Below are 16,554 nucleotides of genomic sequence, written 5' to 3' on the forward strand. Positions count from 1 at the left end.
TGGTTGTTTGTTATCGTTTTTCTTTTCTTTCAATAAAAAACATGAACAGAACTTACTTTATATTCTATTAGGCAAGGTAGCGGTCGGCGTAGTGTATCATCTCGAAGCCGACTTCCACCATAATCAGCACGATGATCATCCACTCCAGGCGAATGTGATGCTTGTCACTCAAATGCGAACTCACCAGCTCAATCAACTCGACGCAATGGTTGATCTTCTCGTTTAAGACCTGCGCAGAACAAAATTTGACACAAACTGTCAAAAATTACTTTATTAAATTAAAACAATCAAAACTTACGCGTGTACGTCGTGTGATGCTGAAATAATTACACATCTGTTGATACAACTGCTCAAGATGTTCTCTTTCCCAATAAAAATCAGGCACGTCGAGCAAATCACTGCTCAAATTGATCACGTGACGCAACGCAAATAATTCACCATGTTTCCGCAGGACCTCCTCGCGCGACATCTGCAACTTTCTTCCTAACTTCAAATCTTCTGTTACACCTTCAATACTATCCACGTATCTCTCCAGACTGGCTTCCCAAATGCCAAGCTTTACAGATAAAGCCATCGCGTTGGAAAACGTATACTTATCGAGTATCATCCGCTTCGGATCGTCTTTTGACAGCACAATATCACAGCTACCATCTAGCGTCGAAAGTTTACTTGAAAACAAACCAAAAGTTAAGGTTACCTTCACACAAGCATGGTTATAACTTACTTTTCAACCTGATGATGTGTATAATTCATGTATTCCGCTTCTCTGTGTACCATCACAGCCGCATACCGATCCTGCTCGTATTTATTAATAAAAGCAAGCAAATTATGACTCTCCAGGTCTGTCATGTTCCACATTACAAGACTGCCTTCTCTGAAGAAGAAAATCTCTCTTGGTTCTGTCTCCACTTTGTATTTGGCGACTGCATGCACACAATCCGTGTGATTATCAATGTTTTTAGGCTCATACAATCCTTCAACTTTGAGTCCTTCTATCAAAGCTTCCAGATCATACTCCTCTGCTGTTGAATAAGCCAAAACATTGTATGTGCCTGGCTTTAACGCCGTTTGTTCTTCTTCCAGCGCGCGTTTCTTGCGTAGCGGACGTTTTTTCAGTTGCAACGCAGAGATATTCTCTTGAATCGCTGTTTTTGCGTGTAAATTCCGCACGAGCGATGATTTTACATTGAATCTTAGAGTATTACAACAGGTTATGAACATAAACTGCGGTTTTAACAAAATCTTGGCAAATATCGACATGATTTACCATAGATAACATTAAATGCAACTAAATTCTTTTGTTTCTACAAGTTGTTATCGCTTTTTAACTTAATAATCATTAAATTTCACCTGTGAGGTTGTGCGTTGCACTTGCCGCAATTGTGAGGTTAGAAACACTTGAAATAACTATATACAGAGTGTGCAATATAAAATAACAAATTAAATTAAAGTAAATTAAACAAAAACACTAAATTAATACGTGAATGAAAGCAACATGTAAATAATGTCGACTTTTATTCGTTTGTTGCATTAATATTGATGTTTCTGGTTTGAGAAGCTCGTAAGTTTCAAGTGTGCCCGCATAAAGATTGTTTGTAGTGCAAGAGAGATATCCAAATACACGCAGTAAACTTATGTACAGTACATACAACGAGTGTTTACAAGTAACAACAATCGTAAAATCTTCAAATCTTCAAGTACAGCACACGCGCTAGGTTTAAGAGTAATATAGGTATAGAAAAATACAATTTTTAAAATACAATCTTTGCTCAACGCCCGACAATCGTTTAGTTTCGTTTAGCAAGCGTCACACGCATGTCAAATCGTGAATTAGTTGTCATTTGACACGCTGGTGGCGCTTATTTAATACTTTATACTCTGTATCAGTTGAAAACATCTTTTAAATACTTTTAACATCGTTAAAATTCATTTAGTGGTCGTTTTTTAGGTTAATTATAGAAGTATATAGGAATATATTTTGTAACAAACAAATGATGGCTGTCATTTGTTCGTTGCGTGTTTCGTGTTTGTTCTGTTGTATGAATTCATTGTTTTGACTCATTTGGCGATTGTTTTGCTGTCAATTTTCAGCTGGTAAACACAATGGAAGGAAGAATTAGCAATAAATACATGTTTACCTGCTAAAAATCAACAATAAACAATGAATATAAATAAAATCTCTGCGAATTTTGATTGTAACCGGCTCAATCAGTCATTGTGTTTCGAATTGTGTCCACTGCGAACGTCAAATAGTGGTAAAACGCCTCTTAAAGCTGCCATTGCATTCGTATAACCTCTCTGTAAGCGCCATCTGGTGTGTCTAATGGAAATCAACGAGTGTGGTCGATGTGTGCGTGCGATTCTCACAGTAAAACATGGCCTGACCATGGCTGCAGGTGTCTATCTCGTCGAAGTCCCAGAAGAGGAAGAGTGTGCCGAGTGTGGCGACCATTAATCCGAAGATGCACACGCATAAAGCCGGAAGTTTCTTTCGCGAGAGTAGGCTACCCTCTTCGAGACGCAGGTACACGCCGGCTGGGAGGAGGTATGCCAGTGGGACGGCCGCAAGCACACCCTAAACATTATTAAATTAATTAATAAAGATAAAAAAATTATAAAGTTATGCTTACATTTAATTCTAGAACAACTCCAAGACAATCAGTCGCCATAGATATAATGTACGATGCACCAATAATCGCCAATGTGATTAAATAATGCGCGCGTTCAGAGATGGGGACATTGATGTCATCGCGCCGGAAGACTGTGAGTTCCAACACCTCGCGACTGACAAAACATTCAATTGGGAAGGTGAGGAGTATCTGGATGCTGAATAAAATCCGGCAGAAGTTCATCAAATCATCGTCGAAACAATAATTTTCTAATAAATCACCTAAAAATAACCAACAAAACAATATAAAAGTCATCTAAATGTGTGATGTACAAGTTGCCTACCTTGTGAATATGCTGCAAAAGTTGCATAACCTGATATACCAAACAAAAACGCTACAATGGCGGACGTTGAAATGGAGACATGCGTAACACGATCCCACTTCTTCTGCGACGCTTCGTCAATAGACGTGTACAACAGAAACGTGTTGTGATGGCACATAAACGCTGCAGATAAAAGAAAAACACACACAATCGATTTATATTCCCCAGCGATGCGCACGGAGATAAAAACCTACCAAACGCCATTATTCCAATCGCTGGAATGATGTCCCAGTTGGCAAAACGCCAGTTATCCGAATGACTTGGCCTGAAATCAAATTTAAAACGTTTTAGTTTACATACTAAATAAACATTTTGTTGTATAAATGTATGCCTACTTACACAATCTCCTTCATGGGTCCAACACGTACAAAAACCGAAAACATAATAAACGCTAAACACAACAGGCTGATAAACGAGATCTTGGCGAGTTTAGCAATGTCCCTGTATAAACACAGCGGGATGGTGATGAGGAGCGTCGCAACAAACACGACAAACTCACGCCGTGCGATGAGATCGTCCACTTCACAGCCGGTGATTCGCACTATTACTTTGGTTACAGTATCGCCGACAATCACATTGTACGACACCATAGCTAAACATAAACATAAACAAAATGGCGGACAATAAAATCAAATTTTTAAAAGTAGAAACCTAACTTACCGATAAACGGATACACAAATTGCAGAATACTGAGTAAAATATATCCTGGTCGACCGAATGCCGCCTCCATAATACCCTGATACGTGTACCGCCCGCAAAGATGGCCGGCACGCACCATCAGGATCAACGAATAATCCGTGATGAACGCGACTAGGAACAGCAGAAGTAATCCCAGTCCAAAACCTGCTTCGTGCAGCGCATATGGCATACCTATGAACAAAAACGAAATGAAAATGTACAAAACGGCGTTAATTAACAAAAGTAGTGATTGCGCGCTGATTAAATGGTAAATATTGATCAATGTGTGCGCGTTATTTACCAATGACACCGCTGCCGAGCACCGAGTTGATGTAATTAAAGCTGGCCCATTTCAGGCTCGTCGTTTCGGGCTCCTCGTCCTGCGAAAGTAATGGAAGTCATTATTATGCAAATTAAATTGCCTACCCTGCATCATTTTTTCCTTTCTTTCTTTAATAACTCACGCCAATCAGTTGTTTCATATCATCAAAGGGTGCATTCTCGGCGGAATCAATGCTGCTGCTCTGAAAATAAAAGAAATTATTTATTATTTTATTGTGTTTTATGTATTTTTGAGTGTTTTTGTTTTACCCTGTCGCCGAAGCGGCGCCGGTCCTCCAGGATGCCCGTCGTCTCGTTGAACGCCATCGTCCTGTTGCTTCCGCTTCGCGGCTCGGGTGTTGATGGCGGCGACAGCGGCGGACGACTGAACGTAGGTAGTAACAGGTGGTGGAGCCTCTCTGCCGCCTCCACCGAATCAAAATATCGATGCGCAATGCCGAGATAGGCAACACAATATGCACGCAAGCAATAACTACCCTTACCGCAGTATTTAACTTAATATTACCATTAATATTACGTATTATATTGTAGTTTAAGCTTTATGCTAAAGATTCGCGTCTCCACCATATTGTTTTGTGTTAAAACATGTTTTTAGTTGGATTGAATCATCTTCTTGATTGTAATCATCGTCATCGTCGTCGTTGTCGTCGTCATTGTCAGCTTCGTCAAATAACATACAGTTGTCGTTTTGATATTCGGTGAAGGTGACATCTGTCTCTGTTATTTCTAAAGGTTCATGTTTGATTTCGACTATATTGGGACTGTCTGCTTGTATGGGTTGTATAGAATATTCAGGATATTGTTGTTGTGAAGGATTAAGAGGATTAAAGGAAGAATCTGGATTTAATTCTTCATCGTGATGTGTTTTTGGTGTTTTTGTCAGTAGCCGCGAGCGTGTTCCTTTGTGCATATAGAGAAGATGATCAGGTAACTGTAATTAAAGAAAAAACAAAATGGCCGCATATGTTTTGTATGTTGGTAATAATTAAACAAACAAATTAAAAAAAAGAACTTACCTCTGTTTCGGGAAAAGGTCTTTTTGTAGATTGATTTATCAAATTTTTCGATTTGTGTATCTGTACATCATGTATTGCTCTCCCGTCGTTTAAACTATACGATATATTCGGCGGGGAATCAGTTGTAGCCGGTGTGAATGTAGGCAACTCTTGTGGCACTAACACCGCCGTCAAACCTTTTATCTAAACCAAACACAAACCACATAAATAATGTTATCATTAACCAATAAATAACATAAACATTTACCTTCAGTTCTTGCCCCGCATCCAAAACACACTGAAGTTTTGACTGTTCAACACTCACTTCACCTATGTACATGAAATCAACAAGTGCTTTCACTACCCAGAAAGGTATCCCTTTCAAATAGATCACCGGATGCTGCCAGGGAGACAATCCCGAGATGATTTCATCAAAATACGAACTACAGGAACACAAAACCAACTAAAAACAAAGGAAAACATAGAAAAATATTACAATTTCTTCATTAAAAACCATAAAAAAAATATTAAAAACACTGAAAATGATAAACAATTTACCTTGTGACATCTTATTGATTGCCCCTCACTTGTTAAAGTAACATCAACATATTGTTCACGTGCTAGTAGACTCGGAAACGCCATCTGCATATTGCTATGATGATTATTCCATTTTAAACAAACAGATTCGGTTTTATCATTCACCGGAATTTGTGATTTATTTGTATTTGTAGTAATATTATGCTTATCAGGTACTGCTTGCTCCAAAACATTACTTGTAACTGTAGAAGCTTTTATTCTATCTTCTAATTCAAGTGAAGGTTGTTTATTGATGCGTTTCTTTTCCATGAGACGTTTTGAAACCTTTTGTGGTGTATCCTCATTCACAGCTAGCATAAAAATAAACAAAACATGTATTATTTGTTATTTACTCATCAAAATAAACACTAAAAATGATTATTTCCATGTTTTAATATCATGTTGTATTGTAAAAGAGTAAAAGAATGTCAAAATTATATCAAAATTAATATAAAACAAATAACACAACACGATATTTATCAATAGAAATGAAAATATAATATTTTTCTAATAAAATATGTAAAATACTAACCATTATTTGATAATAACGCAGCAGATGTCCGCCGAAATGCATGCCCAGTATACAACCCAGCATCCGACAGTTTCAAATACTTAGCAATCTGTTTGGGAATCTTCCCAAAGGTATGTATCCCAATATGTTGTGTAGAACATTTAAAATCTTTATAATAAATAAAAAACGATTTGTGCGTTATGTGCGCCGGTCGCAACGATCTATATCGTCTGTAAATCTCAATAGGATTCACACCATCCGTCATATCATCAGTAATCGCAAACGTGCGTCTACTTCCGGTTTTAGAATCCGGTATGGTTACCAACAACACATTTCCTCTGTCATCTATGTTGTCAATTGTGATTTTCTTCAACTCATCCATTCTGCAAGCTCCTGCCACTCCAAATATAAAACAAACCTATTAAAAACATAAAAATATAATGTTTATTTATGCATATAAATTAAAAAAATGATTACCTTCCACATTAAATATTTGTCATCAGGTGCAGATGCAAGAAAATTCAAAAACTCTTCCCTGGTGAATATTTTCGACGTTTTCGGCTCGTAAGTTGCGTTTTTATCCTTTATAAACGCAATTAGTTTAGTATAATCTTTGATTTGAATGTTGTGCTTGATAAGCAGTGTGGATTTCAACATGAAGTATGTGCTCCATAGTGTGGGGGACTTCACTTGTTCAGCTTTCTTATTGAAGTAGGCGATTAATACGTCTTCGTTGTATGTGTGCACGTTGTTGTCCTGACACCATTTGTTGAAATTCTGATAGGTTTTCTCGTAGGTAATCGCAGATTTGGCTGGTAGCAAGTCCGATGGCGGTTCGGCGATGACTTGCATAAAATGCGGCGTGCACTCACTATTATCCATGTTTTAAACAACGTATTATTAATATAATTGTTGTAAACGCACCGGACGTTGTCAAATTGGATATTGTAATGGCGTCACGTCAATGGTGCGCATGCGACAATAGAGTTTTCATTGCCTAGGCATTGAAATTTGTACATAACCTGATCACCTTGAATATGAAAATGTACTTCATAGCGTGTCATTATTTACAATACATAGTACAACATAACTAATCAATACAATATATAGTTACCGTTGTACTTGTAGTATTTTCAACGATTTTTCGTCAAAATTTTCAAACTTTATGCGTATGACAACACCAGTTGAACTCTCAAACAAATTTATCGATGTTTCAACTGTATGCAACCCACCATACACAAAACAACCTCCTGGCTTCAAAAAGTATTCGAATCAACTTAAAAAATCATCATCATTTCTAGCTTATTTTTACAAATCTAGATAAATACAACTATCCTAATCATCTTTCAATGTGTCCTTGCACACATCATCACCAGCCTTATCACCCACCGCACTCTCATCAACCGATTGTTCCGTCAAACCACCACCGGCGTCCTTTCGCGCAGCGCCATCTTGTCCTTCATCAAAACTCTGCGTAATCACTTCGAAATAATCCTCCTCGGGATTATAATTATCATCAACCATGAACTCGTCGTCGTCATCATCGTCGTCATTATCCGGTTCATCAAACAACAAACAATTCTCACCGCTTTGATAATCATTAAACGTGACATCAGTCTCGCCGATATCGATGGGTTCCTGTTTAATTTCAGCCGCGCTAAGAATATCCTGATCTTTATCGTCGGGAATCGCAAGGATGGGGAATTCAGTGGAGCCTGAGGGGAATTTCAACAGGGAGCGCTGTTGTTGTGGGAGGGGCGTTGATTTTTTCTGTGGTGTGAGCGTGGCGAATGAAGAATCCGACTTGGAAAACGACGAAGAAAAATGGTCATCTTGGTAAATCTTCGGGGTTTTCACCAGAGGTCTCGAACGGGTGCCTTTACGCATGAAGAGAAGGTGTTCAGGTAACGGAGACTGAAAATAATAAAATTAATCAACATAACACAAAAAAACTTAAAAAATATTTACAATTGTTTCATTTTCAGACAATGGCCGCTTTGCAGGACGTTTATTCACTGGTTTAATCGGTTTTTCCTCCATTTTCTCATCTTTAAATTCTTCTTTAACCTTAACCGGCGTAGATTTCCCACTGGATTTCATTTGATACAGAAATACATTATCTGTTTTCACCTGAAGTAAACTAGCAGCGTTTTTAGCACCCATTTGCGGTGTGGACGCTGGCGCAGGCGCAGGTGTAAGCGATGCGGGTGGTAGCTGCGCAGGCGTGAATGCAGGCAACTGTTGTGGCGTAACCAATGTAGTCAACCCTTTAATCTTCAATTCCTGCCCGGCATTGAGAATAGTCTGAAGTTTAGACTGTTCAATACCAACTTCACCAACGTACATGAAGTCAATCAATGCCTTCAACACCCAGAAGGGTATACCTTTCAAATAAATCACCGGATGTTGCCAGGGAGACAATCCGGAGATGACTTCATCGAAATATGAACTGCACGCGGATAAAACCAACTAAAAATTTAAAAATACATAGAAAAACATTTAAAAACATTAAATTTTTGTTTTAAAAAAGTATAAATACCTTGTGACATCTAATTGATTGTCCCTCACTGCTCAAAGTAACATCCACGTATTGTTCACGTGCTAACAAGAAAGGAAACGCCGTCTGCATGTTGTTATGATGACTGTTCCACCGCAAACAAACCTCTTCATCCTCTGCGAGCGCCATTGCAGGTTTAATATTCAGTGGAATATGACTTTTCTTACTTTCTGTCACTGGTTCCGTTGGAGTTATAATAGGATTGCTGGTTATGTTGGTGATTTTGATCTTGTTTATGTGATTACTTCGCATTTGCGCATAGTTATCGTCTTCTGTTTCTATCTGTGGCGGGGGTATTGGTTTCTTCATGCGTTTTTTCTCCATTATGCGTTTGGAGACTTTGATTGGCATAGGCGGCTGCGATTTTGTTTCCAGCGTTGTCTTTGTATCAACATCTGATACTACTATAACAAAATAATCAAAAAATTTATAATTAATAAACAAATGAATAGTTTAACTTACTTTTGATTTTACCATATGGTGGTTTCCACTCCAAATCACCATCATGTTGATCTATAATGTTCTTCTCCGGTGATTTCTTCTTTTTCAACAGGGATTGTTGTGTTGTAGGTTTGACAGCCGTGCCGAGATTCTTCAACCGGTTGAAATGTCCTTCATTTTGTTCCAGCGCACTGGTAAACTCTGGCGATGATGGGGATGTTGAGTTATCCGCTGCAGGTGCCGTTTTTTGTCCCCAGCTGAGTGTACGTGCGACTGCATTGCGATCCGGGACGTGATTGTGCGCCATGAGGATCTTTGACTTTGTCTTCGGGCTGATCGCTGTGGTGGTCATGCTTCCCTGAGCGAACAAAAAAACAAAATGGCCGATTAGTACATATTATATTTATGTCTTGCATTTTATTGTAATATAGATGAATTACCCTGCAGTTTAAGCTGCGTCTAGTGCACCGCCAACGCACCATACCCGGGCGCTGTTTGTGCACGGTGTAGATGTACCCCCGATGGATCAATTTCGGTCCGCCTTTATTCGACCGCACAATTTGACACACATCATCCGACATCTCAGAACCTTCGGGTTCTGCCACACTATCTGTACCTGTGTCTGCTTCCATTATGTCTGTCTTCTCCGCCGGCTCAGACATTATTCGCTAGTTTTTACTCAGACTCAGACTGAGTTAACCTTCAAAATGCGTTTTTGTTACAATTTGTCCGGGTGACTTCCAGGCGTCCCCGTTGTACAACACACTGATTACTTATACTTATACAGTGTGTGATGTGTTGTAAGGTACGCGGTACTTTTCACAATTAACGATTGCGATAGCAAGTCAATATGATGATACCAGAGTCACAACACAATCGCACCGTGTGTGCGGTGTGGAAAAGCGTGAATTTTTGAGTAACACGATGGCGAGGTGTGCACGCAACGGTGGCCACAGCTGATTTACCGAAAATGTCACCGTGCACCGTACGCGAGGCGAGGGCGCAGCGTTAGCAAAATGGCACCGAACAAAAATGGCCACAGCGTGGTACGAAAAAATGAAGATGGCGAAAAATGTCCCCGTGGACTAATTCAATATTCAGGTTGATTATAACCTGCATAAGACCGGCCGTTTTCTGCTTGTTCAGCTACGCTACAACTCAAAATTTATACATTTTCGAGTTCGTGTACAAAACGGTACGATGTGAATTTATAACAGTAGAAGTACATAGATAAGGCGCTTATGTTAGACAGGTGTAGAAATGTTTGGTACCTTTGGAGGTTTGGGCATGTTGTATTCTGGTCGTCCCCCAAATCAAAACCGACACAACGCTGTACTTGTTGGGAAGGTGCCTGTCGTGCCCGCGTGCGAGGTACAAATGAATGCAAACAAAACACGAGTTGTGTGTACTTTAACTATAGGCAACTTACATTACAACTAATCTGCAAGTGCATGGAAAAGTGGACGTTACCACATGACCCGGCTTTTTGAAGCATCAAATCAGAGGCTGGCGTGCAGAAATACCAGCATGTGATTGGCTCAGTGTCAATTGGCATTCTTTACAAGATCATATATATGAAATGGATGGTGTGTATCCCATAATACGCATAAAAATTAAATGAGTGAAACACAAATGATACATCTCCGGCAGTATTTTCAAATTTCGCGCGGATTTCGTGCAGCGCAACCTCTAACTTCGCTTATGGAATCTGCACATGTCAACTTTGCAATTACAGATTAAAAATCAAACAAAACCAAACTATTAGTAACAAAATTACCGCAAAATGTGTTTCAACATTTTTATTAATAATAAAACTGCTCCAAAAATCTAAAGCGTCGCAATAGCAATAACGTGTTTTTAAATGTTTCTCTCATTCAACACCAAATAAATTCAAATTAGCCTCATCTCCGCTTAATCATTATCATCGTTTGGTTGTGTTTAAATCTATATAAGTGTATGTAGTTGTAAACTATGCTTAACACTAACGCATCGGATCTGTGTGTTGTGTGTTTTGGCACTTCTGGGGGTCAAGAATATTGCGTGTGTGCGTCTCAGCCAAACATCAAAGGCACTGGGCTCTCACTGCATACAATGATTCACAAAAACAGAGAGAACAAAGAAAGAAAGAAAAAAACAGTGTCAACCTTTCGCTAGCCTATCGATAAAATAGATAAAATACAATTTCTCATGCTCCTCTCCTCAGGTATATATCACGCGATCACGCGCCATCTTCAGGTGTGTGCGCGCCACACACACACGTGAGCAATCGCAGTGTCGTAACAATGAATAAACATGAAGTACAATATAAAACAAGTATAAATGACATAATAAATGTAAAATAATACGACGCGTACATGGGCGCTCAAAAGTAAATAAATAATGTAGGTGTGTGTGTGTAAGTGTGTCGTTGCTCATCGGGATTGCTTCCAGTTTTACACGCTATATGTACAGAGAAAAAAATAATAAAAACAGGGACCGTGCTTGATGAGAGTGATTTGACTGCGAGATCATATATGTCGTTGTCATGCGCTTGTTTCGTTTTCGTTTTGTTCGCGTCCTCTTGTAGTAGCTCCTCTCGTAATTAATAAAAAAAAGACAATAAACAAATATTTGGTTAGTTTGGTTCAAGGGGGCGCTGGCGTCGACGGCAAGCGCTAAACTTCGCCGGGGCCGAGCGGTGGACTGGCGAGTCCATCCCCACCGGGTCCATCTTCGTCCATTGCTATCGTCGAATGTGTCGTGGAGGTAACCGCGGGAGATGCCGCATTGGCAGCCGCCCCTCGGCCAATGTTCACCTCCGCTTCTAACGCGCGAATGCGATTCTCGTGCTTGACGATCATCGCTTTGAGTTTACGGATCTCCTCCGCAAATTCCTGCAGGGTTTTCTCGGAGACTGGCGATTGTTGTGCGGCTGCATTACCACCACGCCCTGTTTTCGGCGGCATTTTATCCAGGACGTTGCCGCGTTTTGTCACGGAGAGTGTGGTTTTTGACTCGGGCGGTTTGTAGCCGTCTTTGAGCGAAATGAGCAGCGGTTCGGCGTCTTTGCCGGAGATCCAGTCATCTGCGGAGAGCGCCGCGGTGTCACCAAGAGTATCCGGATAGAGATCTTCTTGGAAAAGCTCTGATTTACGTGGTACCGTCATTGTTATCACCTAAAAAATGGTTTTTATTTATTTTTATTGTGATTTATATAAAAATTTGCTTACTTGACATAAACCAGAGTTGTTCAGACGGTAAAATCGCGATATTTCGCAGGAGGTAACATCATTACCGCGTTTCGGCATCATACCAATACCGCGCTGCGGGTCCGGCGTCTGGAACGTGTTGATGTAGTGCACAAATGGCGGCTCGGGTGTAATCTCAAAGTATCTACACGAAAAAAATACAATATAAATCATATACAAATAAAAAGCATAACAAGTTGCCTACCTTATGACAGAATCGCCTTTACCGCATAAAAACACCAAGTTTGTGTCGGGATCATAAAGCGGAAACATCACACCGTTCGATGTATCCAACTCAACCATCACGATAGGCTCTCCGAGAGCATCCGGAGTGCGCAGACTGTACTGCCTTTCAGACATCTTGGAAAAACCAGTCGTGAAAACCAAACCATGTCGTAGAAATATCGCACGCGTTGCTTTCGTACCTAAAATGACATACAAAACAACATGGCTGTTAGATACAACTAGGCAACCCACTATACACAAATCATACCTTCATGTGCAATCGCCTCAGCTTCAATCTCCCCCGATCGCGGATCAATGATCCTAATCTTCTTATCCTTGCACGTTGTGAGCAACTTCGACCCATCCCAATTAAAACACGCGCTGTAGACAATATCCGGATGACAATCCAGCTGAATCAACGGCTCACCCATGCCCACGTTCCAAATAACCACCTTATTATCACTACCGGCCGTAAGGAGGACATTCTGCGCTGTCGGATGCCACAGCACCAACCCCACGCGCCGCTGATGACACACAAGGTCAACAATCGGCTCCGCGAGGGTTTTGATCAGCCCACCATCGGGTATGTGCCACACCTTGACCACGCAGTCCTCGCTACCGGACGCAATGACATTATCATTGTGCGGACACCAGGCGATATCCAGCACTGGTCCCTTATGTCCGCCGACCAACGGATGATCGGCCGCAATGCGTCCAACCTAAATCAAAATAAACACGAAAATGAATTCCAAAGAGATGCAGCATATTTTTTGCTGGCAGCGCGTCAAAAAAGCGCCGAAACCAGATTCTCGCTCGCCATAGAAAGTGTCGTGTGGCCCGCTGCGCCGGCAACGTAAAAATAGCGCCGCGCGGGTTAATTATACATCGGCGCAGTCGCGCAGTCCCAAACGCATCATCATCATCATCATCATCTTCCCACATTTTCACTAATAACCCAAAAATGCCACACAATTCGCAATGTGCTACCGCGCCCAATTAATCATCCATCAATACATACATCACATCACGAAACAATAAAAAATGCGCGTGCGCTATTGATAAGATTAAAATAAAATAAAATACAACAAAACTAAATTTTTATCAATGAATGCTTCCGCCATTATACATACTTTGCTATGGGGCAGGACAATGAAGGCGCCGCCACCCGCCGATTCGACGATAATCGCGAGGAACTTCGGATTGACGGCGCAAAACGTCGAATCCCAGGAGGACTTGCTGACGCGGATGTTGTCGTAGCATTGTTCGCGCTTCAGCGCCTGCCCGTACACGTGCCGGAACTTGGAGCTACGCACCACGCGGAACGACATCTAAAAAAACACACAACACACAATATAAACAATGCTCATCATATGAAGTGCGTATTGTCAACAAGACTACAACACACATTTGTTTTCCTTATTGCTTACGCACATAATGTGTAAATGAACACTTACGATTACTCAAGGCGCCGATCGGCGTTTGTTTTCAACAACGTTTTTTTTTTTTGCGCCTATCCGTGACCACGAAGCACGACGATTCTTTTAGGTTATGCACAAGAAATTGAGCACACACGCAGTGAAAGTCGCTGCCGAAACTTTTTCTCTCTGTGGCGGGCAGGTTGTTTCGCTGTGATAAGTGATAAGCCGCCGAGTGATAACAGACCGCAACACTCACTCACTCACTACTCAGTCGTTGGCTGTTATCGTAATCGGCGCGCGCGTTATCGCGTATCGGTGTGGGGGCACTCTTCGCCGATGTCCTGCTGGTGGTGGTCGTGGTCGTCGTCGCCGCCGTCGTCGGAGGAAGAGTGAGGCGTGTGTGGGGAGGGGGCCGGCACACACGCCGGAGCTGGGAGGGAGAGCGAAAAGGCCTTATTTGGATATGCGAAATTTTGAAACGTCAAACGCGCCCGCAGCAGACCCGACGACTTTCACGCGTGTGTGCGGTGGATGGTAGAAGAGCTGCGCGCTGCTCGGGAGGTGTGTGCATGGAAGCTGCGCATGCGCCACCCGATTAAGTCACTGCGCCATCACTAGGATTACAAAACAATATAAAGTATACAAACTTTATTCGCTGCGCCACCCGCCTGCCCAAACCAATTCGATAAACGCCTACCACGTAATAATAATCTTCTTCTCGGTGTGCGCATTTTCCAAAACTTTGATTGATCCATGCAAAAATCTACGAATGGAAACAATTTGAAATTGAAAAGTTTGCAAACTCGCCTGCGCGTTATGCAACCGAACATACATGCGAGTATAAAGTTGTGTGTTTGACCTTGAGTCAACCTCCAACGCGGGTAGATAGGCGATTTGACGCGCGCCGTCCGAGCACACAGGGCAGCAGCTTTCTCTTGTACGCTGGCTGCCGCTGCTTACATTCCGTTGTTTTGACTTTCCCAGCCGCACCAGGCTAGTAGCCTGGTTGACGTTGGCACTGATTATTGCACACGACGGACATATGCCAAGCTAAAGCTCAGTGCGCGCGTTTGTTTCCGATTCCGGCTGGCGTCGGCTGTTTTTTTTTATTCTATATGTTATTTGCACGCCCGCGCGGAATTAATGCAAATTCGTAAACAATGTGTAGTAATCGTCGCGCTGGCGTAACGATTGCTAGGTGCGCGTTTCCTAGTGCAGGATAACAAGACATTTTAGTTTAACTAAAAATAAAGACATTTACATATAAAACTCATTAAAAAATTTAAAAAAACAACAAAAAACAGAAGAATAATCATCAGGAAGTGCAACAAGGTAAATATACAATACAATACACCCGCAAACCGAAAATAATCTCCGCGGCAAACAATTCATTTCGCAATTTACTGATAACAGGTGTGACAAAATGGAGGAGACATTCATGCTGATATCGCTCACGATTGTGATGCTAGTTGGCTCATTCCTAGCCGGATCAATACCGTTATTCTTCAGTTTTTCTGAAGTAAGTTAACCAAAACCAATACAAATAAATAAAAAAAATCACTAACCTTTTAATTTAATTTTTTCTTTAGGAAAAACTAAAGAAAATAACAGTCTACGGTGCGGGTCTGCTCGTCGGCACCGCTTTAGCTGTGATAATCCCTGAAGGAGTGCGTGCGTTGACTCTGGAAGCGCCTCATGAAGCTCCCGGAGGTGCTACGCCTGCAACCAACGCACATTCCCATCAACATGCGGGTGAACACGACGAAAAAGACCCGTTGTCCGTGATCGGAATAAGCCTAGTCCTTGGTTTCGTCTTCATGCTGCTCGTTGATCAAATCTCTCAAGGCCGCAATGAATCCCTGAGTCCCTCAGAGCGTAATGTCACCGCTACAGTGGGTTTAGTAGTGCATGCGGCTGCAGATGGCGTTGCACTAGGTGCAGCAGCGACTACAAGTCATGCAGATGTCGAAATAATCGTCTTTCTGGCGATTATGCTACACAAAGCGCCGGCGGCTTTCGGATTGGTTACCTTTCTCCTCCATGAAGGTATTGAACGGCAAAGGATTCGAAGACACCTGCTGGTTTTTAGCTTCGCCGCGCCTGTTCTTACTCTCCTGACTTATTTCTGCATCGGCCAAGAACAGAAGGAAACCTTCAGTTCGATAAACGGCACAGGAATCGCCATGTTGTTTTCAGCTGGGACTTTCTTATACGTTGCCACCGTTCATGTGTTGGCGGAACTGACGCAGAACACGCATCAACATTCCTACTCAAAGCTGCCCTCCATGGAGGCGGCCGCCAAAGTTGGCCTCCGGCCGTTTGAACTGCTTATTCTTGTGCTGGGATGCCTCACGCCGCTGGTGCTGACGCTCGGACATCATCACTGAAATAAACCATGCAAGCAATATACATTATTTAATTAATATATAAAATACTAATAATAATCGGTACTTACCATATTGTAATAAATTCCAAGTAAACAAATTTTGTTTTTTGTTCTCAATTGGTGTATTTTTGGTTGTATACATCGCAGGCGGTTGTATGTAGTTGATGCTATGCGCCGCTAGGTGACAGATGGGCGCGTGGTATAGCG

At 41.5% G+C, this 16,554-nt stretch overlaps 5 protein-coding genes across 6 annotated transcripts; 1 reads left to right on the top strand and 4 right to left on the bottom strand.

Moving 5' to 3' along the window:
• Window positions 1-3: 3 nt before the first annotated feature.
• LOC135798267 (required for meiotic nuclear division protein 1 homolog) lies at window positions 4-1,403 on the bottom strand. The gene is made up of 3 exons (XM_065311058.1): window positions 725-1,403; window positions 299-668; window positions 4-229 (listed from the first exon to the last, which is right to left on the bottom strand). The coding sequence occupies exons 1-3, from the start codon at window positions 1,258-1,260 to the stop codon at window positions 68-70; spliced, it is 1,068 nt and encodes a 355-aa protein (XP_065167130.1). The 5' UTR covers window positions 1,261-1,403; the 3' UTR covers window positions 4-67.
• A 95-nt stretch (window positions 1,404-1,498) lies between these two features.
• Window positions 1,499-4,390, bottom strand: LOC135798258 (putative sodium-coupled neutral amino acid transporter 11). The gene is made up of 9 exons (XM_065311047.1): window positions 4,261-4,390; window positions 4,134-4,193; window positions 3,971-4,049; window positions 3,652-3,861; window positions 3,331-3,583; window positions 3,186-3,256; window positions 2,953-3,114; window positions 2,631-2,890; window positions 1,499-2,575 (listed from the first exon to the last, which is right to left on the bottom strand). Exons 1-9 carry the CDS (start codon window positions 4,315-4,317, stop codon window positions 2,321-2,323), a joined length of 1,407 nt encoding a protein of 468 aa, XP_065167119.1. The 5' UTR covers window positions 4,318-4,390; the 3' UTR covers window positions 1,499-2,320.
• Window positions 4,391-4,554: 164 nt separating this feature from the next.
• Window positions 4,555-10,335, bottom strand: LOC135803336 (uncharacterized). The gene is made up of 11 exons (XM_065316927.1): window positions 9,532-10,335; window positions 9,113-9,449; window positions 8,633-9,054; window positions 8,062-8,562; window positions 7,432-8,007; window positions 6,571-6,978; window positions 6,115-6,511; window positions 5,565-5,893; window positions 5,275-5,469; window positions 5,028-5,210; window positions 4,555-4,942 (listed from the first exon to the last, which is right to left on the bottom strand). The coding sequence occupies exons 1-11, from the start codon at window positions 9,751-9,753 to the stop codon at window positions 4,556-4,558; spliced, it is 3,957 nt and encodes a 1,318-aa protein (XP_065172999.1). The 5' UTR covers window positions 9,754-10,335; the 3' UTR covers window position 4,555.
• A 540-nt stretch (window positions 10,336-10,875) lies between these two features.
• Window positions 10,876-14,718, bottom strand: coro (protein coronin). 2 transcript variants are annotated; one of them, XM_065317060.1, is made up of 6 exons: window positions 14,609-14,718; window positions 13,674-13,871; window positions 12,812-13,262; window positions 12,524-12,743; window positions 12,301-12,463; window positions 10,876-12,246 (listed from the first exon to the last, which is right to left on the bottom strand). In XM_065317060.1, exons 1-6 carry the CDS (start codon window positions 14,714-14,716, stop codon window positions 11,746-11,748), a joined length of 1,641 nt encoding a protein of 546 aa, XP_065173132.1. In that variant the 5' UTR covers window positions 14,717-14,718; the 3' UTR covers window positions 10,876-11,745. The 2 variants fall into 2 exon arrangements, with proteins under 2 accessions (XP_065173132.1, XP_065173133.1); XM_065317061.1 differs by lacking the exon at window positions 14,609-14,718 and adding an exon at window positions 13,998-14,530.
• A 436-nt stretch (window positions 14,719-15,154) lies between these two features.
• Zip102B (Zinc/iron regulated transporter-related protein 102B) lies at window positions 15,155-16,445 on the top strand. The gene is made up of 3 exons (XM_065317066.1): window positions 15,155-15,293; window positions 15,375-15,480; window positions 15,551-16,445. Exons 2-3 carry the CDS (start codon window positions 15,385-15,387, stop codon window positions 16,346-16,348), a joined length of 894 nt encoding a protein of 297 aa, XP_065173138.1. The 5' UTR covers window positions 15,155-15,293; window positions 15,375-15,384; the 3' UTR covers window positions 16,349-16,445.
• The last annotated feature ends 109 nt before the right edge of the window (window positions 16,446-16,554 follow it).

The sequence above is a fragment of the Atheta coriaria genome, unplaced genomic scaffold, assembly GCF_025399875.1.
Source record: "Atheta coriaria isolate IRGN ID8LTWV9N9 unplaced genomic scaffold, Caltech_Dcor_3.1 hic_scaffold_2_pilon, whole genome shotgun sequence".
Lineage (NCBI taxonomy): Eukaryota > Metazoa > Arthropoda > Insecta > Coleoptera > Staphylinidae > Dalotia > Dalotia coriaria.